Source organism: Pagrus pagrus, assembly GCF_965226575.1.
Source record: "Pagrus pagrus genome assembly, chromosome: 17".
NCBI classification, from domain to species: Eukaryota; Metazoa; Chordata; class Actinopteri; order Spariformes; family Sparidae; genus Pagrus; species Pagrus pagrus.
Window position 1 is genome coordinate 10,096,322 of NC_140201.1, and position 22,788 is coordinate 10,119,109.

General features: G+C 38.6%; 3 protein-coding genes across 3 annotated transcripts; 1 reads left to right on the plus strand and 2 right to left on the minus strand.

The window, feature by feature from the left end:
* Positions 1-1,595: 1,595 nt before the first annotated feature.
* Positions 1,596-7,898, minus strand: ciarta (circadian associated repressor of transcription a). Its single transcript, XM_084379766.1, has 6 exons — positions 7,581-7,898; positions 5,354-5,677; positions 5,182-5,257; positions 4,972-5,050; positions 4,720-4,873; positions 1,596-3,841 (listed from the first exon to the last, which is right to left on the minus strand). Exons 2-6 carry the CDS (start codon positions 5,675-5,677, stop codon positions 3,476-3,478), a joined length of 999 nt encoding a protein of 332 aa, XP_084235892.1. The 5' UTR covers positions 7,581-7,898; the 3' UTR covers positions 1,596-3,475.
* Positions 7,899-12,480: 4,582 nt separating this feature from the next.
* mrps21 (mitochondrial ribosomal protein S21) lies at positions 12,481-14,063 on the minus strand. Its single transcript, XM_084379725.1, has 2 exons — positions 13,946-14,063; positions 12,481-12,975 (listed from the first exon to the last, which is right to left on the minus strand). Exons 1-2 carry the CDS (start codon positions 14,026-14,028, stop codon positions 12,795-12,797), a joined length of 264 nt encoding a protein of 87 aa, XP_084235851.1. The 5' UTR covers positions 14,029-14,063; the 3' UTR covers positions 12,481-12,794.
* A 3,697-nt stretch (positions 14,064-17,760) lies between these two features.
* On the plus strand, positions 17,761-22,330 carry crabp2b (cellular retinoic acid binding protein 2, b). Its single transcript, XM_084378716.1, has 4 exons — positions 17,761-17,942; positions 20,959-21,137; positions 21,480-21,596; positions 21,984-22,330. The coding sequence occupies exons 1-4, from the start codon at positions 17,861-17,863 to the stop codon at positions 22,032-22,034; spliced, it is 429 nt and encodes a 142-aa protein (XP_084234842.1). The 5' UTR covers positions 17,761-17,860; the 3' UTR covers positions 22,035-22,330.
* Positions 22,331-22,788: the final 458 nt, after the last annotated feature.

The following is a 22,788-nucleotide window of genomic DNA, read 5'->3' on the forward strand; positions in this document are numbered from 1 at the left end:
TTATATAAATAATTTGTTTTGCATTTCAAATCTGTTTCAGAGTATTTATACCTGATGTTGAAAGTAAAAAGAAAAGTCTGAGTATCTGATATAAAATGTGCGTTACTATCAGAAGTACAAGTAAATAATACATATATTAACATGTATGTATGTACTGTAAACTATGAGTCAACCCATTATCAAATCTGATATCCTGCATTTTTCTGATTTTTCAGAATCAGTGTTTTTATTTTTATTTTTTATTCAATTGCCAATAAAATAAATTAATTTAAGATTGCACTGGCTCTGATGCAGCGTTTATTCTTTAAAATAACTTGTAACTTAAGTTATCAATTAAATGCAGAAGAGAAAAAAAAACAATATTTGCCTCCAAAATGCAGCTGAGTGGAAGTATAAAGTAGGAGAAAATGGGAATTCTCAAGTAAACTACACGTACCTAAAAATTGTATATAAGTGAAGTACCTGAGTAAATGTATTTTTCAAGTAAATGTAGTGGTGTAAAATGCGAAGAATTGCCTTCTGAAACGCACTTGAATAGAATAGGAAAGTATAGACTCATAAAATTGATATACTAATGTAAAGCACATTTTACATAAAGTAGTATTAAAGACTTTGGGTGTTTAACTATGCTAAATCAATGAACTGATCAATTTAGGGAGGGAAAAATATTATAAAGTGATTGATTAAATCTGCATTCAATAAATGATAAAACTCCGATTATGAACTATGTAAAAAAAGATAATTAAAAATCATCCTACACGCATAACAGTTGGCCAAAGGGAGAGGCTTGGGCTGTCAGTGTATTTCATTCCAGAAATCAACAAACACATTCTGTATTCTGATGAACCACAACATTAATTTAATGTATAAAAATATGTGCATTTATCAATCAACCACAAATAATGACAATTTCATTATAAGAAACAAAGAAATATACTGCTACACTATTGTTCTCCACCATGTGCTTACAGTTTCCATTTTAAATAACATAACAATGAAAATGATTAATGCTGAAGCTGAAGAAAAATCTACGAAGCAGCACGTTTGGTTTGCAATGACATGTGGTGAGATGATGATTTCATCATTGTTAGTCAAATAATACACTATGATGTGATTGATTATTTAATCTGGCAAGGATACGGTTATCTTTATGTCAAATAAGTAAGGCTGACTGGTGAAAAAAAAACACCAGAGATGCAACACCATTCAACATGAATGACATCTGATTTTAAATATGTTGGTAAAAATGCCATAAAAAAAAATGACGTGTTCGAGAACGGACATAGTTTTGTCTGTCATATCCACATGATAGTCCTCATTACGTAATTAATAGTAAAGCACTTTGAGTGACACTAATCCATTTTAAGAGGGACAAAGAAGTTGTTCTTTGCCATCATGATGACACGTTGCATTAGGAGCATTTTCTGCAAACAGCAAACCTTGCAATTCGTTAAATTTACTCTTTATCCCCTCCAACTACATCCATCCACAGTGTCAAGATAACAAAATTTCAAATAAAACTGTAAATATTCTGTAAAGTCTGATTTTACAGGCTTTACATGTTGGCTCCACAGGTCTGCCAAGATGTTTTCAAGTATCTTAAACAGATCTTTAATAAATAATATCACAATTTTCGAATGTTAACAAATCTGTTACGTTTTCTCATTGTCATCCAAAGTGCAGTTACATCTTTTCCAAAGTGTAAAAAAAACCCCAAAGCATTCACTTAAAATTAAGGAATAAAGGAAGATTTCAAAACAAGTTCACGCACTGGTTGGTTAAAGGAGTAACTGAGCCAAATGTCTTATAGTCCCTCAACTACCCCAAAAACTATTGATCAGTCAGGTTGATGTATTTCCTGTGAAGCATTTTGCTGTTTCACCATAAGTGCAACTACTTCTATTTATTATTTACATAGAAACAAAGATTTTGTTTTGTGTGTTTTTAGTGCAAAACAAATAAGTGACTGTGAAGTAATGTGTGCATGATATGATAATGTGAAATGGTTTCGTTTGGCACATTTTGGCAGCGGCTACTCCCTTTGCTCTACCATATGTTAAAATAAGCTGTGTACAATTTTAATGGAAAAGTTTAGCCAAAAATGGAAATTTTGTCATGAACTGCTCACCTTCATGCTGATGGAAAGTCAAAGGACATTTTAATAGTCCACAAAACATTTCTGGCACTTCGCAACAAAACAGCATTGCACCATTCTCCTCAATAACTGAAGTAGATGGGGACTTGTTTTAAAACATAAAAAAAATACATTAAATGGCTCCATACAGCTAGTCTCCCGGAAGCCCTGAGATGCCAAACTGATTTGAAAATAAGTTATTTACACTCTTTTGAAAGCCAAAATCTTCCCTGCAGCAGCTAAGCTAAAAGCACAACCCTTCTTAAGTGGGTGCACAAGTGCATCGATGGTGTAAATAATGTCTTCTCAAACCACACTGGGATCTTGGGGCTTCCTGAGACTTGGATAATGTTGGACAAGCTGTATGGAGCCATTTTATGTTTTCGTTGTTGTTCATTTACATTTCCAAAACTAGTCCCCATATACTTCAGTTGTTTAGCAGAATGATGCAACACTATTCCAGAAATGTTTTGTGGACTACAAAACTTCACCTGACTTTCCATCTGCATGGGGGTGAGTAGATAATCACTATGTTTTCATTTTTGCCTTAACTTATCTTTTAGGCTTCCTGAATGCCATTTTTAATCATCATCATGATTAAAATATCCTTTGTTACTGTGCAAGGGCTGCAAACCAACAATTATTATCATTACAAATTTGATTCGATATGTTGCATGTTTGGTCTAGAAAATGTAAGAAAACAGTAAAAAAAAAATGCCTTTGCAAAGTTGCTGAAGCACAAGGTAAAAACTAAAGATAAGTTTACGATCATATGTGGCAAAAAAAAAAAAAAGCAAGAAGTCATCACATTTCAAGATGCTGGACCAGCACATTTTGAGCATTTATGCATGAAGAGATACTTAGTGGACAGCTGCTGAATTGTTTCAGCTTTCAATTGTAACAGCAACTTCCCTCTGTGTTTCATAACTTTCAGCAAATTGGTGTCTGGTCAAAAGCATGACATCCTACACTGGTGCTGTTAGGACTGTGTTCAATGGTATGATATGAAAAAATACAAAACAAGAGCACAGACAGCTTTAACGCCTCACATATGTAGTATTTCCAATATCTTTTAACTTAGAAAACCTCAAGGACACTCCTACAATGTACAATTTGTGGTATTATAGTGCAATAACCCTGGTGTAATTAAAAACCACACCGGACAGTGAGGAGTTAACAAGTGTCTCTGCATTCTCCTCCTCCTCCTCTTCTGGGTTTTACATGCCTCGCAGACATCGCAGACGGGCTTCGCGCCCAATTTTATGCTTATATAATCAGGTCCGCCCTCTGTCTTCACTCTGGCTGGCATGCTGTGGCACCTCTGTGTGGTAGCAAGGCCAGCTAAGGTGAGTCAGTTGTACTAACGTTGTCAGTTGAGGACACTGAGCAGTCTTGTGCAGGGGAGGATGGAGAAGTCTCAGGTTGCTTCCGATTCTCACTTTCTCTCTTGTAACACAAATATGACGGCCTGCTTAGAGCGCCAGCGCTGTCTGTAAACTTAAAACCGACTATGCAGCTGCCCCGAGCTGGTTCAACTGTGTCTTCCACTTGAGTTCTCAGTTTTTTTGGCAATCCAGGCAGACATATGGAAACACTGTCAAGTGAGGTCGCAGCCTGGCATTTCCCGCCTTCTCCATGTTGATGTTCCTCATGCTTGTTTGGGACTTTGCCAGAGTCCTCAGGGTCAGACCAGCTCAGTTTTCTCTTCTGGAATGGGAAAGTAAAACCAAAAATAACAACCATGACAAACCAAGGTCTTAAAGGAGAACTACAGTTAATATCTTTAACCCCTCTTGGGTTACTCCTTATAATAACCAAAATAGTAAATGTATATAATAAAACTTAAGTTAATAGTTATTCCACTGTTAACAATCAATTAAATGCTTTATAAACCATTTATTAAAAAATACAATGGCTTAATAAATGGTTTACAACATATTTCATTGTTTGCTAAAGGTGCTATATGTAAGAATAAGAATATGCTGCCCCCCATTTGTTTGGAGTATGAACAATGGCCACCTCGTTCATACTCCAAACAAATGGGGGGCAGCATATCACCAAAGTAACTACTAACTACTCAGCTGACATTAGCTGGTTAGCTCAGTTAGCTGTGCAGTTAGCAGTCCGGACTGGGAGGTCGGAGTGGTATTATTATCTTGGTATTACAAGATATGTTGGAGCTAGCAGGTTAGCTTTGACATAAAGTCAAAACTCTTATTTCTTTATATTCTGTTGTTAATTTAGTTACTCTTTTCAAAACTAATTTTTTTACATATTGCACCTTTAACAGTGAAATAACTACTCAATGAAGTTTAATCAATTATAAATTTAACATTTATTATTGATGGTTATTAAGTGTTCCCCCCTTGTAAATATGTTTTATATTGTTACCCCACATATTTATAGTAATAGTGTTTTATATACTTTCTCATTTAATGTTTTTATCCTGTTGTACCTTATTTTGCCGCAGTATATTTAAAATCAAATTATTTTAACATCTCTGGGTCACCAGGCCTGAAGTTTGCTTAATACACATTTGTAAACTGGTATAATGTAATAAAGGAGAAATCAAGTATGACGCTCACCTTAACTGGCATGTGGAGCTGATTTTGGTGCCAGTGTGGTGGTTGTCTGGGAGTGATGGTCGGGCTTGGTGTATCTGTAGATTGAAATGCCTGCTGAGGGAACCACATTTTGAGCATCACCTCTATCTGCAGCAGGTTTTGGAGGTATTTCTCACTGCAGAAAAAAGGATCAAGAATTAGTGACAATGTTCGGCGTGGATCACAATATATCCCCATTATCACTACTGTCACAATATTTATAATGTGTCTTACCCCATTTCAGGCCTCTGAATTATTCCAAGAATCCTCTGCAATCTGTCGATGGCAACACTTTGCTGGAAACTGGATAAACCTGCCACGTTCAAAATATGCCAAACATGTCAAGGCAAATGGGCACTTTACAGGTTTCATTACAGGATGAGATGGATGCACTATAACTTGACAAGAGATGACAATCATGTTTGATATTGCTCCACCACATACCTTTGTCAAATCGCCCAGTCTTCAGTCCATGTACAAGCCCAAGTAAAGGATGGATAAACCTGCGCAAATCTGCGCACTGCGGAAGAAAAGGATAAAATTTAGTTTTACAACTACAACAACAGATGCAAAAATACTGAATTTAAGACTTGGGTATCAATTTAAGGGTGCTCACTTTCTGAGCGAAGACCAAGTCCCCTGGTGTTGCTGAAGATGAACCTATCATGGCAGCTCCAAGGGAAGAGGCTGAGTGGGGATGCTTGGGTTCAACAGGGCAGTCGTCAGACTGCTTGCTCCTAGACCTCAAGTGTGGCTGATCTGAATGAAATTTTAGGTAATTTCCAGATGAGATGGGCTTAGTTATTCCACTGTCCCCTTCTCCCTCTGAGAAGACATCTGCTTCATCCTCGGTCTGCTCGCTCTCACTGAGGAGAAAGCTTGAGGTGGACGGTAGCGAGTCGTAAGAGGACCATTTGGAAGAACTGCCCAATGCATTCATCTGTGGAGGCAGGGAGATAATCATGTCCCAACAGAAACTTCAAGTACAAGCTCTGGCTTTAGGCAAAAGCGGTCTAGCAGGGCTCCAGTGTACGACTGTTTTGGTCAATTTATTGGTCGCACCAGTGCACCTAAAATTTAGGTATTGTGTTAAGAAATTAAAATGTTTTATTGGGTGCATTCAGGTGCACCTGAATCAACAAAAGTTTGGTATAGAAAGTTGATCTGGAGCCCTGTCCATGTAGGTTTACTGCATCAAAATAGAAAGTTGCACTTACAGTACAGTATCAATATACTACAAACATATTCCTACACCTTTTTAATCATCTTTAAATCACCTTTTAATACTTTCTAGCACCTTGCAGCTATGGTAAATTACCTTTAGATACAATACATATGCACAAAATTATTATTTCACTTCATCACATTAAATCTAATGTATTTGTGCTATAAAATTATGTTCCGTGGTCGCACTCTACAGCAGTTGCACGTTTCAAAATGTGTCACTGAATAATCTGAAATATCAAAGTAACTAGAAGCTATAATTATTTTTTTTTAAAAAGACTTTAGAGTTTTATTCATCCCACTTGGGGAAATTCACTTGTGACAGTAGCAGGTAGACAGACATACAATAAGTACACGAGCAGGTAGACAGACATACAATAAGTACAAGGGACATTAAACAAGTAGACTTAAAAATACTAAAAAGGATTTAAATAAGAGAACGTAAATATAAATATAAATATAAATATAAATATGGGAAAAAAATAAAAATGGTATTACTGCACAGAATAATTGCAGTAGCGGAAAATAGAAATACTGAAGCAAAGTACCTCCAAATTGTACATAAGTGCAGTGCTTGAGTAAATGCTAGTTGGTGACATACCATCACTGATTTTTCTCAAATTTGAGAATAAGAATTTTATTTTTTCCTCTAAATGTTTATCAGTTCCAATTGTTGGCTATCAGTCTCCTGGATTACTAATCATCGGTAACAGCCCTGATAAAAACAAATCATTGACCCCTAGAGGAAATGTCTCAGTATTTCAGCTTTTTAGAAGTTGTTGATACAAAGAATAGTAGTAATTCTATTTTCATATAAAATGTCTACTAAGTAGGCTTGAAACACAAGTAAAATACAAGCTGTGTCACTACAAAAATACCTATTTTATCTATGCTCATGCAGTATCACAATCCTGACATTGCATCTACATAACTAAGTGAAGGGTGTATAGAAATGTCTTCGTTACTCAGCGAAGGAACCCAAACACATTCCTGCCACTCTGAGGCAACACAAATGAGGCGTGAGCTTGTTGCCAGGCTATGTGAGGTCTTCCCCAAGTCTGATGTATGCGAGATGAGGTGGGACGTGGCAGACGTTCAGCATTAACCATTATTAGATAAGAAAGCAAATAAAGGACCTGCTCCCCCTGTGTGACTCGTGCAGTAGAGTGCGTGTTGTGTGCTGGCGCTCTGTGCTGCAGTGGAAAGTCATCTGAAGACTGATGTGTGTACATTATCTTACCGCGTGTAACCCCGACATCAACAACAGACCTTTCACCTGCTTAACGATTTGGCCTGAAAGCCCGGTTTTCTGCACAAATGTTATGACTGGTACGATTCCCACAGCCACGTCCACATGTTACAAACGCATTAATGGCAGATATTTCCAAACTGTCAGCTAGCTTAGTTGTGAAAAACAGTGAACACGCATATAAACTGCGTTTACTCCTGTAGAGATGCTTGAAGTCAACTACGGAGGAAACGTACGTTCAAAGTTACGACCAAAAAGTGGTTACTTAATCTGTTTACAGTAAAAAAAAAAACAATTTATGAGTAGAGTCTTAAAAACAGACAACTTTCCCAAAAAACACAACAAAGAAAAGCAGTCAGTGAACTCTTACCGTCAAGACGAAGCAGATGTGGATTCACAACGAGGGTAAAAACAAAAAGAGCAACGTCGATAACACGTCGGGCTTCGTAAACACGTTGAATAATATGAAGTCTTGTAGAAGTGACCGCGCCAACGTCTATCTGTGAGAGTATGGATGTGTACAAACATCGGCACCGCCTCTTTACTTCTTGCTCACTCCCACCCTGCCTCGTCTGTCCCTGCTCGTGTTTCGTTTACCGTCCAACCTGTTTGAAATGTGCCCACAGAGCGCAGCGGGCGCTACACGTGCGGAGTATGTACGGCGCCGCGATTGGCTGAGCGAATGTTGGAACGCTTCTCATTCGCTCAGGGGCACGACCAATGAGGAGCATCCGCGGCGCTGGTTGGCTGGTAAATGCGTAGATCCCTCCTCACCTGCAGCGGGAGCACGTGCGGGTGGTGTGGCTGGAGGAGTCGGGAACGAGATGAACCGCACGCGCAGCTGACATGAGGTTACATCTGATCTGGTTCAAATTAATACACACTTATATAAAAAATAACGCGGTTAGTACAGGACACAACGCTGGGATCTCTTTACTTAAGCCCTCTATTTATTCAGCATGGGTTTGTCTTTTGTTTGTTTTTCTGCCTTTGTTTGTGTTTATGTAAAGTTGGCTGTTATATGACCACCAGCTATGGAGCGTCACTAAGTACATTTACTCAAGTACTGTACTTGAGTATTTACATGTTCTGCTCATTTATAATTCCACTCCAAAAATTGTACTTTTTACTCCACCACATGTATATATTACAGGTTACTTTGCAGTTTACCTGCTGTATCAGAGCCAATGTAGCACAATCTTAAATTGATTTTACCAAATATCCAAAACATGCTGATTATCTAATCTGATAATCAACCAGGTGGGTAAGCAGACTTTAGATCTGATCAAATCGTAGATCTAAGACTGATCTGGTTCAAATTAATACACACTTGTATACAAAATAATGTTGTTAGTACAGGACACAATGCTGGTATTTCTATATTAAACCCCTCTATTATTATTATTATTATTTCATTTTTTTGCTGCTATTTTCTTACACATACATAGTAGATTCTTAGATTTTTATTGTTTATTTTAATGTAAGTAAATGTCTTTATCTGTTGTGCTTGTACACTTTATTTCTTTCACCGTGGGATAGTGAAGAAACGTCTTTTCGATTCCTCTGTATGTCTGGTACATGTGGAGAAATTGACAATAAAGTAAACTTGAAACTTGAACTATCTAGTATCAGAAATTAAATGTACTTCAGTATAAAAAGTTACTTTCTGGCAACGAATGGACTGGAAGTATCAAAAGTACAAGTAAAAGTAGATTATACCTTTTTTTAAATTTTTACTATGGGTTGACCAATTATTGTCCAGGTCAATCATTAGATCTGATATTCAGCAATTGTTTTATTATTGGAATCAGTGTTTTGTTGTATGTTTTTATCTGATCACATATAAAACTAGAATGGCACTCAGTAGAGCGCATACCTCTGCCACACAGGCAAAAACATAACTTCCTTGGCTCTGAAGCAGCCTGCAGTCAAACTAACTACTAACCAAAGCCATCACATAAATGTATTAACAATACAATATTTGCCTCCAAAAGATGGTGGAGTGGAGTATAAAGTACAAGAATATGAAAATAAATACCTCAAAACACTACTTAAGTACAGTTCTTGAGTAAATGTACTTAGTTACATTCCATCACTGGCTATAATATTGGCTAATATGCATAAAACATTGAGCAATGAGCATAAAGATGAATGGGTACCACACCTACGTTTGTCAACAAAGTACAAAAGTTGTTGGTCAGAAATATCAACATTTATCTGTACCATGTATGGCAAGCCTGTTTAAAATATGGCTATTCTTATACTCCACATCTTCCCAAATGATCATAAGTCATGTAATTTAAAGTGCCATGCTTCGATGCAATGGGCCCAGCAGAAAATGCATAGTGTAAAAGCTTCTTTAAATTAATGCATGTGTGCAAAAAGTGTGCGCGCCTGCAGCAAATTGAGCCAAATTGGATGTGTTGTGTTGGATTTGGCATTTTTGTTTGTGCTCTAGCAGCTCTACTTTCTTATTGTTGATGATGAAGTGAATGCAGATAAGACAGAGACAAGATTATGAGATATGACATCATAGTCCTATTAGAGCCAGAGACAGAAAGCTCGGGATACAGTCTTACATGGTTACATAATGAGATTGCTGTATGCTAAGCAGTGAATCACTTCTTTTGTCGCATGCACGGATGGGATGCCGTTACCTGCAGGAGGATGCGAACTGATTAGCCTGAAATGATGAGAATATTTATTAGACTGGTGAACAATTAACAGGTATTGGAGGTATGGCAGAATGAACAATGAATAGTCTGTCAATGACATGAAACAAATTAGATGCTGCTACAATTCTGGGTGTGGAGGAGAGAGTCAGTTTCACTCGGGATCTCAGCCAGGCAGCCAGACATCTTTGTAGACTGGTATGAAACTTAATTATAGTTCAAACAATAGTGATAAATCGCCACTGTCACAATTGTACTTCATTAAAGTCAGACAGAGCTCCCACAGACATTGAATTTCCAGCCCACGTGCAAATCAGAAGGTCATCAATGTTCTGTTGATGGAAGAATGTTTGTGTAATTCTTGTCAGGGACAACTTGGTATCTTGGTGGCAGGCATGGTGACAGAGATACCATCACCAGGCAAACAGCACCAGTCAGTACTATCCGCTGATACACTCCGTGCTAACAGTAGTGGATTAAATCAATAACTCTGTACACAGAACTGTGAACACTGACGCAACAGAAGGCCCGTTTGACCAACATATTTTAAAGGTAGCAAATGTGGCTTGGCAAGTTTGCTTTATGATATTGTTGCAGATAATATCTACAATAAAAAAAACATGTTTCTAAGATAAGAATTGAGCCCTGGAGTGCATGACACATAAATCCCTTTAATTTTTGCAGTGGTAAGTAAAGAAAAAAGTTTGGAAGAAAACCAAATGGCTGTTTGATATGTACAGGGAATTTGTTTGAGGACAGAGAGCTGCCGTCCTGCTCTGACCTCATGTGACCGGGTTTTTACTATCTAAATGATGACATGTTAGAAATTGGCCCACCCTGTGGCTGATCTATTTGTCAGAGATAAAGAAGCACACACCGGTGTGTGTGTGTTTGAGTGTGCATGTTGGAAAGGGGCCAATAAAAACATTGACTATTTCACACTCATATTACGGCACACTGACAATGACTTCAGAACCTATATACTTTAAGTAACATAGACAGTGCGAGTGAACCAGACTTGTACTTAGGTGTTTTTTGGAACAAGTGAAAATAAGCTTGATTAGATTTGTTGAAATAAGATGTGATGTCTAAAAACAAGTCCCTATATCTCACTGAAATGTAACTTGTTAGGTGATTGTGTCGCAATATATTTTGACTAGAAATTACACGAATATCGAGATAAGATTTATATTTCTTGCAGTGTATGGCACTGTCACATTTTCAATTTATTGTTTGACATTTAAAATGTATTTTTTACTGATTATTCCTTGTGCTGTAGTATAACAATAATCTTTTTAATTTCACCTCTTTCAATTTTCTATTTGGACTTTTCTTGTCCTCCATAGACACTGCCAAGAGCACGCTATAATTTTAAAGGGTAAGTTCACCCCCCAAAAAAGGAAAATAGTCATTATCTACTGTTTTAAAACGTAAAAAAGCAAGCCAAAAAACAAAAAAAGGAAACTGATTCATTTGTAATCCAAGTCTCTGGAAGCCACAAGAAGCCCAAACTGATTTGAAAATACATTATTTAGACCTTTGACGTGGGTCAAGCACATACAGTACGTCCACTTCAGACAAGGTGTACAATAACACTTTTGGCTTAGCAGCTACAGTGAAAATCTCTGCTTAAAAAAAAGGACATAAATAAAGTATTTTCAAATCAACTTCAGATTTCTGGGCTTCTGGAGACTTGGATAACGCTGGACGAGCTGTAGGAAGCCATTTTATGTTTTTCTTCAGTTGTTTTAATCACATTTTAAAACAAGTCCCCTTCTACTTCACTTGTTTAGGAGAATGCTGCAATGCCGTTTTGCTGTGAAGATCCAGAAATGTTTTGTGGACTACAAAACTTCACCTGACTTTCCATGAGCATGAGGGTGAAAAGATAATGACAAAATTTTCATTTTTGGGTGAACTTATCATATGACAAGTTGTTCGGTTCTTAAATATGTAGCCATTCAGATTTTTTTTTGTTTAATTCTCCCATGATTTGAAATAAATGCCTTTGCCACTACAATACTAAGGGGAAAAAGAAATACATTTAAAAAAAAATCAACAGCAACATCCCTTCAATTCTGAATAACTGACAGAACACAGTCAACTGTCCTTGTTGACTATTTCTTTGTCAGAGAGTAGTTTCAATGAAAACTGCCCGAAAGTTACTTTTAAGTAAATTAACTGACCCTTTAAAAGAGGTATCAAAGACAGCAGTCAATCTCTGTAAGTATAAAATATTGTCTTTCCACCATATTGCTGCCCTCAGTCTTTACAGTGTCACACACCCGTTGACTGAAGCCACAGGAGAGAGCATCAACATGACCGGGTCACCTCTCTGACAAGAGAGCCTGGTGCGACTGTTTAACTTTCCCTGTGTTAGAGGAAAGCCGCCTGTGGTGAAAGCGCGGGGATCTGGACAGATGTTTGAGACCGATGTGTCCCACTAACGAGAGTTTACGGAGGTGGCCAAGTGGACATTAACACCACACTGTGCAGCAGTGACCTTTAATTAACAGAGAGATGCTGCTGAGCTGAGGATAGACGATGCCAGCTTGTCTTTGTTGTTTGAAAAGAAGTTTGTGATACTTTTTCGCCAGCTTAAAATTTTTCAGAAAATGTCACAATTTATTAGCTTCTTCATTAGTAAGATTTGGTGGGAAAATTCAAAACACAAACTGTCATCAACCAAAATTCATTAACCTGTTCAATACAACCAAGACTTTCCATCCAAGTACAAGCAAAAAGAAAGTGTCCATTGTTGACTTGACAATATAAGTGTGTCTACAGATGTTTTCTTCCTTTTACTGTTTAGATGCGACAGTGACATTGTGTTGGTCTTAGCTTCTTCCATTTTGCTGGCCCCGACTCAACCAGTCCATTGTTAACGTTCCTTTTCATCACAATCCATTTCACTAGCAGCCGACCCAGGGATCATCTCTGTTCGTCCTGGAGATGAAGGCGAGTTTTCTACCCATTTCCATGTGGTAGATCCGCCTGCAGTTCTCAAAGTTCTTCCGTTGGCGCTCTCGGCAGGGCTTCTCGTAGTAGCGCTTGCGCTTCACTGTATCAATAACGCCTTCCTGGGTCAAGACCCTGGAGTATGTAGAGAAAATGTGTGAGTAACTAGGTTGCATTTGAGACACTTTGTCCAACAAGCAAAATGGAAATAGCAATACAAGTGACAATGGGGCGGCCCTTTTCAATTTCTGGATTCTTGACAGGGTAAATCATTTATATATTTAAACATCAGAGACATTTTCCCTTAAGTAACGGACAGAAAATGTAACAAACTCCAGCCATAGATTCTAGAGTTTGACATACCACCAGAGGGGATTTTTGCGATGGACTGATACAATCATATTGATAATGGACATTACCCTGTCCAATCAGCAAGACATTTTAACAATCACACATCCAGTCCAAGTTAATTCTTCACATAACCTGAGAAACGTGCATTTTTATTTTTTTTTTAACATCTATTAATGCTTAAAGAGGCAATTAGGTTTTTGTACACTTCAAAAGATTAAAATCCCTGAAGGATATGAAGGTTTACAGATCTTCTTTACAAGACATTATAATCAAAGCCAAGGATTAAAGTTTGGGTTAAGGACAGGCTAATTCTAGTTCTATTGAATTAAAAACCCTGCCACCTTTCTAGCTTCAAACAGTGTTGTATTTCTGAGTTTGTATTATTACCTCCTTAATATTGTAAATGTGTGAGTTTCTCCGTGTTTGATTATACAACAAATGCTGTTAGTAGAAATGCAAACAAAAGTGGTAACACGGTTATAAACTGTGATTCGGTCCAGGCAGACTTTAAGCCATATTAATGTAATGTTTACATTATTTCATCTAACTCTATATGTATCTAACAAAGCCCTTAAAACCATCAAAACATCGACATTAACGTTATCTGCTGCGTGTAAGCGGTGACGCTACTGCGCAGCCGCAGCTCTGTGACATTGAGCGGAAGGCTAACGTTAACTAAGCTAACATTAGCTTATCGTTTCCTGGGAAAACAGCACATTTGATCTGATATTGTCTCTTAAAATAGGAGTTTTACCTGTTTAATGTCTTGTACGCCGCATCAATGTTGCTGCCTTCGACCATCACGGTCCGCGCGATGAAGCGAAGGTGCCTCGACATGATGACACCAGTGCTCTCTCTAATATCAACCGGCAGGAAACACGTAACGATACAGCGTTCCGGGTACAACAGAACATATAAATGAACGCTAGGGGACGCTTTACTCAACCTTTCGAGTGAATGACTTTTTCTCATTTATTGGAGTAAACTTTCAATTTGTTCCTTTTTAGTTAGGGGGACGATTTCCTCACACGTATTTGTTGTTACATTTATATTATTTTTTACTTGAAAGCTACCCAAACGTGGTTTTTAGGTATTTTTCATGATGATTTATGATAGAAAACATTAAATGAAACATGACCATGAATATGAATAAGTGGATACACAGAGAGAAAACATCCATGTCCCTAGAGCACAGGGAACCAAACAGCAATTATAGTTATATAAAGGGAGATAGCTTTCAGGCTAATCACAGATTTATGAAACTACATCCATTGTCATAGCAACAGTGACAGCGGTGTCCAGTGTTATCCTTTCATCAAGGCCATTCTCCTCCTCTCCTTCCCATCCCTGAGCTGCTGTTGTCCTCTGTGTGTCTCAGTCTGAGGTCAGCCAGCGGTGAATGCTGGCCCAGTTGGTGACTCTAATTTGCATTCAAAAGTGCTTTTATATGTCCTTTCTCTGAATAAAAAGCCTGATGAGGTTAATTCCCATGTTGCTGTAACTCTATAGGGTACAGTGGCTGCATGTTGCCACAAGGAGGAATGCTGAGACAGCCCGCACAGATAACATCGTGACTCATTTTGTTGGGTGAATGCACTGCATCATGTTTCCAGAGGCGTCCCTTCTGATCCAGCCCTGGTGAAATATTCTTGGCAGTGTGTGTGTAGAGTGGGACAGAGAAAGACCAGAAAGAGAGTCTAAAACGAGAATATACTTTCTAAAAAAGAAAATTATTGTTGATCTCTTACTGGTGATACTAGCTGATGCTACACTTGCCTGTCTATACTAGGTACATGCAAACATGATTTTTTATACAATACCTGTATTCTAACTCTTGTTGACTTCTGACTTGTAACCTCTATCCTTCATCAGGCAAATTGTTGAGAAGCCATCGCAACATATATTTCTGCTTACATGAAATGTAAAGACATAAATAGCAAATGTCAATTTCCTATATGAAAGTAAATATCCCAAATCATACATGGAGCTACAGAGCAAAATACTATACACAGTAACAAGCATAAAAGTTCTCCACATTGTCAGTAAATTCAAATAAGGTAGATGCTGAAAGTCCCCAGGGCTAAACTGCAATTATAGATGAGGACAGTGGAAAAACAGCATCAATAGCTGCTCTTTTGGTCCCTACAAATGGATTTAGACTGAATAAAGTGGAGGAAAATTAGATTATTGTTACTTGTTATATGTATACAGTGCACTGATGTTTATCTATTCTGTGAGAGCTTATATTTGTTATGAAGCTTCATATTTATTTATTGATGATCTCACTGTTCTTGTCTATAATTGCAGTTCGGCCTTGGGGACTTTAAGCACCCACTTTATATGAATTTGCTGATTTATGAGACGATGTTGGTGTACATTTGTGCTTGTTGCTGCGTTTAGTAATTTTGCTTCTCTAGCGCCATGTTTGATATGGGATATTTACTTTCATACAGGAAATTGTTAGTTATGTCTTCATATTTCACTCCCTATTTAAGATCTCATTTACAACAAGCTATTAGCCTGATGAAGGTCTAGAACCAAACCGCCACAAATAAATGTTTTTTTGCAAGTTAGACAATATGCAGGAGTTTTTTTTATACCACCACATGTTATTGAAGCTATAATATACAGTGTTGATTAATTTATCTTATAAATAATAACATTAACCTATATAAATGATTGCGGTATGTCAGAAGAGAAGGCTCTCAGCGTTAGCAGCTGATGTTAACCTCAACTGAGGAGGCCTTTGTTTGTTTACAAAATAACATACAGCCCTAAAGACATGTAACCCACCACTGTCCAGTTCAGATAAAGACAGGATGAGATGGCAACACGAGTCAGGAAATGAAACTGATATCCTCAACATATGTGCTGTGAGATCATAATAAATAAACTAGACTGGTATCTCCTTTGTCTTACATTTTATCTGAAGTGTGAAAATACTGACGGGCACCTTCCCGGATGTGTGCCTCCAGCTGTATATCTTATCTTTTGCTCTTTCATTACCAGCTCTACGCCAACCCCTCTGGAGCTACAAACATTAACCCTGATATCTGATTTCACATTCCAGATCTCAGAACTTAAAGGATAAGTTCAACCAAAAATGAAAATGTGGTTGATTATCTACTCACCCTCATGTTGATGGGAATTCGGGTGATGTTTTGTAGTCCACAAAACAGCTTCTCCAAGGCAACTGAAGTAGATGGGGACTTGTTTTAAAATGGCTCCATACAGCTTGTCTGGTGTAATCTAAGTCCTTACAACCTTTTTAAAGGGGCTCAGTAAAACTTCTGTGTTGTGCTTGAAACCGATCGTTTATTTATGTTAGTGGACTCCATTTCTAAACTAACGTTAGCTAAAGTCACATCCTTTTGACTGTCGCCAGAATCCATCCATCCATCTATCCATTTTCATCCGCTCATCCGAGGTTGGGTCGCGGTGGCAGCAGGCTCAGTTGAGTGTTCCAGACGTCCCTCTCCCCAGCAATGCTTTCCAGCTCCTCCTGGGAGATCCTGAGGTGTTCCCAGGCCAGATGAGATATGTTATCTTCCCATCGAGTTCTGGGTCTACCCCGGGGTCTTCTCCCAGTTAAACGAGCCCGGAAAACCTCTAAAGGGGGGGCACCCAGGAGGCATCCTGATCAGATGCCCAAACAACCTCAACTGGCTCCTTTCGACCACAAAGGAGCTCTACTGCGAGCTCCCTCCAGATGTCCGAGCTCCTCACCCTATCTCTAAGGCTGAGCCCAGCCACCCTTGCTGCGGACGCCGCAGTAAACATCTTAAACAAATCGTCCTCAAGCTTGAATGGACAACTGAGAGAGACGGGGAGAGTCTCATTTTTCATGCTATAGACTGCTCACATATGACCAATTAAAAAAAAAGGTTTAATATATGTAAATTCCTGCAAATTATTACACACAGCCCCTGTAAAGACGAAATCGGGAGTAAATAACGTTGTTGAATTCTGGGTTTATGGAGGCTTTGATTAATCAGACGAGCTGTCTGGAGCCATTTTATGTTGTTGCTTTTCTTTTTTGAAACGAGTCCCCATCTACTTCAGTTATTCAGGAGAATGCTGCAGCGCTGTTTTTGCTGTGAAGCTCCAGGAAAGCTCACCTGACTTTCCACCGGTGAGCGAGTAGATGATAGATTTTCTTTTATTTTTGGGTGAACCTTCCCTTTAACACATAGCTTCAGGTTGGATTTATTTGAGGAATAAAAAGTCTCACATAGCTTCATTTCATTGGTTACTTATTTAGCTATCACTTATGTTTCTGGACTTCTTCTTTGGACTAACATGAGACCAACTTTGAAAAAACAATTAACACTTCGCTTCAATATCCGAGCGGGCAGCTCATCAACATCAAAGCTCTTACTGGAAGTGCATTTTCCAGCTCGTATCCAAATCTTTCACCATGCTGACAGAGGTGGAGGCCACAGTTAGTTAGAATCAGGGGGGGAAAGTCCCTCCCTGCCACCAGCCTCTGTATTGGCTGGACCAGCATCAGATCCAGGCGAGCTGTCAGCCAATCAATGGAGGCGCTGATGCGGGCAGAGGAGACGGGCTTCACAAACCGGGTTAACAGGAGAAGGACAGACCGGAGAGCCCGCAGTTACAGTCGGCTTCTAATCTGCAAAAAACATCTCTGCGACTGCTTGCATCAAAAATGGAGAAGAAAGTCACAGATTTCTCAGGAAAATGGAAAATGAAGTCTTCGGAAAATTTCGAGGATCTTTTGAAAACGCTGGGTGAGTGAGGGAATAATTTGGGGCATGTAATACATATTAATTTTTTTAAATTGGCTCACATAAGAAACGTGCAATAAAGCTATGTATCCGTTTTAAAGTCACAGAACACATGGTTGCATCCGTTTTTTCACTCTTAATTGTAAAACTTTACATGCAAAAGCTATTCAAACTGAGGTGCCAGTTTAGAGTCAAGCAGGGTTTTGTTAATTAGAGCGGATATTATTGGTAACAGTATGAAAACTTTCTTTGTAGAGATTACAATTCAGAAAAAGATGTCTCTGATCATTTATATTCATTAAATGTACTGTTTCAGTGCACTGATGTCACTTTTAGACAATAAAGTTTTTAATTTTTGAAGAATATCCTCCCTCCATTACATAGCTATCTTCATCAGATCAAGTGTTGTGATGAATACATTTAAGGAATCATTGCCTGCAAGTGTGTATATCAGGGCTCCAGACTAACTTTTTTTTCCACAAGCAGCACTGGTGCTCCCTCCTGAGAACTATAGGAGCACCAGCATGAAATTTAGGAATCACTTAAATCGTCATGCAATGCAAAGGATTCATATTTTCTTCCCCGTCTTAACCATATAACTGATAAACCCTTTACAGTTTACAGAAACCAAAAATGTTCTCTTTAATTTTAAAGGAAAAAGTCGCATAGTAAAGTAACGCTTTAAGATAAAGTCACTGGGATTTTTGGGCTCCTAATACTAGATATTATAAAAACGATAAATTGATGGCAAAAGTTTAAACTACAGTGTTGATGCTGATTTTAAAAAACAAAATCAAGGAGCGGCTTATTTGCAAGTTGCACTCGTGGTCCTAGTCACAAAATTTTGTCGCACTGCCTCCGACAAAGGTTGCAGCCTGGAGCACTGTATATCGGCCGATATATCGATACTGGAATCTTTTACTTCCTGATGTCAGCATTGGAATCAACAGCAAAAGTCGATTATCGTCGAGCTCTATTGTTAATCTGGTTTATCATCAACCATTCACCTCTATTGTTAAAATGCAAAATAAAGAGAAAGAAAGGGAAAGGGAAGCATCTCCCGCACAAAGACCTGTCAATCATGTTGTCAGTGGCATTATCAACTGGAAATCCACTCGGCTTAGAGGTCAGCTGGAGAACCAAAGTGGTTTGAAGTGGCTCTCTCTGGTTTGCTCCTGCCAGGTTACACCATGTTCCTGGGAATACTGGGCTTGTTAAGCTATATGAGGCTATATGGACTCAGTTGGACCAGTTATAAGAGAAAGCAGGAGAGACAGAGAGAGGTCAGGCCTGGGCCAGCCAGTGGCATCCATTAAAAATCTGAAGACAAATAGCCTGTGGAGGAATGTTAGATTAGACTCATCTGAAGCAGGGTCCTCCTCATGCGGTTGTAATTAGAGTCAGTGTAAACGGAACTAAGCCTTGACATGGGCCCCAGCAGCCAGCCGGCTCTCAGACTGACTTTCCCTCACTTCCCTGGGCCTCTTCGACCCAATCTAGAGCTCTCTCTCTCTCTCTGTGTGTGTGTGTGTGTGTGTGTGTGTGTGTGTGTGTGTTAGTACCACTCCATGAGCAAATATGGTCTGAACTGAATCAGATTTGTAGCCTTGAGCTTTCTGACGCCAGTCCATCTCACATGAGGCGGTTTACATTTGTTTTACATCAGTTAAACACGGCATCACGTCTGTACCGCCCCACCGCATAAATGTTGATATAAGGAATTCATTCTTTCATCTCACCTCCACTTTGCACATCAGTCCAGTTCTCCTACAGGTTATACCTCTCTGTGGAAAATCCTGCCCATGGGCCCGAGCCTTTGTTTGAAGTGACTCTTAACATTTCCTCTTAGAATGTCAAGCAAATGACTACAAAATGACGCAGAACAACCAAAAGAGATGCAAGATAGCTACAAAGTGATGTAAAACTGCTCTAGAACGACCACAAAGAGACACAAATGGCCACAAAGAGATGTAAAACAATCACAAAGACACAAAATGACCAAAAAAATATTCAAAATGGTCACAAAGAGAAACAAAATGACCACAAAGAGATTTAAAATCTGCATCCCTTTCAGTCTCCTTCTTCTTCTTCTCCTTCTTCTTCTCCTCCTTCTTCTTCTTCTTGCTCCTGTGTAGTGGAGAGGTACCAGGGACACACTATTATCCATGCATACATTAATCATATATTCAACAGTTATCTCTAAATGTTTCATCACTAATTAAAGGATAGTTATCTTCTCACCTCCATGTCAGGCAGAAAGAGTAGTAAAGTTTATTAGTTCAACAAACTCATTGTTGTTTTTTGGCTTTTACAAAGGCATCATATTATATGTCCGTTTCTTTACAACATCAAACTAAACACTTTGCAAGTCAGCTGTGACAAAATGATCATTCACATATTTTTTTTGGGATGAGTCTTTAACTATGGAGGTTAACAACCATCATATCAGCTTCAGTAGAGTTTTTATTTGAATTGTTAGGGTGACATATATCTTTAACAATGTCACAGTAATTAGTGGTTTAAAAACCATACCAGTGGTTTTGCATGCTGTAAACCCATTAAATGTAAATCACGTATGCTTCTCATTACAGGCAACCATTTTCTGATGCGTACCATAATTCAAAGTTATGTTATTGTGTGGCAATGCATCAGCAGTGTTTTTAAAGTGATATCAGACCGAAGAGACAAATAATACGCAAACAAGGACACTGTGAAAAGAAGGACGCAAGTTTGTTTTTTACTTGTGTTGTGAAAGCTGCTGTTTGGCTTTTGACTCCCGGATATCGGATGACATAGGCCTAGTTTCATAGAGCTCCAAGCATAAGGAAAAAGTTTCCAAAAAATCCCTGCTCACAGCTAAATTGCCACATAGCAATGTCATAATGTCAAGAACGAAAGGTGCTGAAATATTATCTGAAGCAAAATCACAATTACACTGAATGAACTCAAACCAAAGACTGCAGGGAACGAAATCAGATAAAAACTTCATATGATACTAGTTCTGTTTGTCTGTCAACAGGTGTGAATATGTTCCTGAGAAAGATTGCAGTGGCGGCGGCTTCCAGCCCGGCCGTGGAAATTACCCAGCAGGGAGAGACTCTGTCCATCAAGACATCCACCAGCGTCCGTACGACCCATGTCTCTTTCACCGTGGGTCAGTCCTTCAATGAGGCCACAGTGGATGGACGGCCCTGCACGGTACACATTTCTTAACTTCCCATGTAACATTCCTGTATAATGTCAGTACATGCATACCAGCATTTAGCCAAGGACAGCATAACTGAGCTCTGCAGGGTAGAGAGACATGTGGAAATAATTTCAGTGGAGCTCCAGAGTCGGTCCTGGTGATAAAACATGGGATCTGTCCTTCACCTCTTCACGCTGAGGGAGTGGTGATGGACATGGATTCTGACAGGCAATAAAAAAAGTTTGACATTGAGCTCCAGTTATGATGAAACCCACAAACTTTGCCATAACTTTACAGAATATAAAGCACTTAGACGTCAGTTATGAATATTTTTCTTTTATGAATCCCTGCAGAGTATTCCAAAATGGGAAACAGACACAAAGATCAGCTGTGAACAGACCTTACAGAAAGGCGATGGGCCGAAGACGTCGTGGACACGAGAGCTGACCAACGATGGAGAACTGATACTGGTAACTATTTTGTCTGACTTTATAGACTTTATAGAGAGAGTTTCAGATTAAAAAAAGATGTAAAACTAAGATGACTGTCTTGATCTTTAGAGTACTAACTCACTAATGCTTTATATAAATCGTACATGGCAAGAGTCCAGTATAGCAGAGCTTTTTCTTTATTGCTCTTTAGGAAAACCTCTAAAAATGATAACATTAAATCATAAAAATATATATATATTCTCAAGTTGGAGGTTGTTTCTGATGAATTAAAGAGCAAACTAACCCTACAAAGTCCTTAATCATGGCTTATTACTAGTCAATAAAAGTAAATTATATGATAAATGGAGATATTAGTGCCTTATGAGAAAGTGGTTAAAACTTTGTCCTGTTGCTGTTTTCTTTCAGACGATGACTGCTGGGGATGTTGTCTGCACCCGAGTTTACGAGAAGGAATGAGGACATTTTTTCAAGATTGTCACACAATACTCCTGTTTTGTGCCTCATGTATGGTTTACATTTACTCGCCTTGTTCTCTTCCTCCCAGCCAGTCAGATGGTGGTCAGATCTTACTCAAACAGTGCACTGTGTAGAAAAGGCTTCGGTATACATGAATGTACGCTTTTATCACACCAAAGCTGAACTCACTCTGTATGTATCATATACATAGAAATGTCACACATTCCTTTTCAAAAAAGCTGTATCCCAACATCTAAATCCTTTTGTCAAGATGTTAATAAACTGTTTTATATGATTTTCTTTTTGTAGCCTCCTCCCTGCACCTCCCATTCCCCTGTCTGCATATCACTTTACATCATTGTCAACTATTCAAACTCTCCAGATTATTCCACACCCTTTCCACCTCCATCTTTCCAGTACCTTGTCCTCTGTGTGCTCTATGTCATCATAGCTCACTACAATATTCTGTCAGTTAGTTTAAAAACTCCCAAAGACAATTCGTATTTTATTAAATCAGCTTTGAGAGACGTTTTGGCAAAGCCGAGAGGGAAACAGGGAGTGGAGAGGAAAATGAGTGGCGGTCATAAGAAAATTATTTCATAGCATCAGGAGAGGTTATACTTCATATGCCCCCTTTTTTTCCAGCTGTAGCTACTTACAGAATGAGCTCAATAAAAATTCCCCCACCCATTTGCTCTGGCTTTGCACCCAGGTACAAAGTGTTTACTGGCTTCCTCCGGCAGTGCAGGCAGAT

Bases quoted from the DNA above. Each gene is read 5' to 3' on its own strand.
- ciarta (XM_084379766.1), bottom strand. From the start codon at position 5,677: ATGAATGCATTGGGCAGTTCTTCCAAATGGTCCTCTTACGACTCGCTA. The intron at 5,051-5,181 runs GTATGTGGTGGA...TGAACGTGGCAG, and splicing joins GACTGGGCGATTTGACAAAG to GTTTATCCAGTTTCCAGCAA. The intron at 4,874-4,971 runs GTAAGACACATT...TTTTTTCTGCAG, and splicing joins ATTCAGAGGCCTGAAATGGG to TGAGAAATACCTCCAAAACC.
- mrps21 (XM_084379725.1), bottom strand. From the start codon at position 14,028: ATGTCGAGGCACCTTCGCTTCATCGCGCGGACCGTGATGGTCGAAGGC. The intron at 12,976-13,945 runs GTAAAACTCCTA...TACATACTCCAG, and splicing joins GCGTACAAGACATTAAACAG to GGTCTTGACCCAGGAAGGCG.
- crabp2b (XM_084378716.1), top strand. From the start codon at position 17,861: ATGGAGAAGAAAGTCACAGATTTCTCAGGAAAATGGAAAATGAAGTCT. The intron at 21,138-21,479 runs GTACACATTTCT...GAATCCCTGCAG, and splicing joins TGGATGGACGGCCCTGCACG to AGTATTCCAAAATGGGAAAC. The intron at 21,597-21,983 runs GTAACTATTTTG...GTTTTCTTTCAG, and splicing joins ACGATGGAGAACTGATACTG to ACGATGACTGCTGGGGATGT.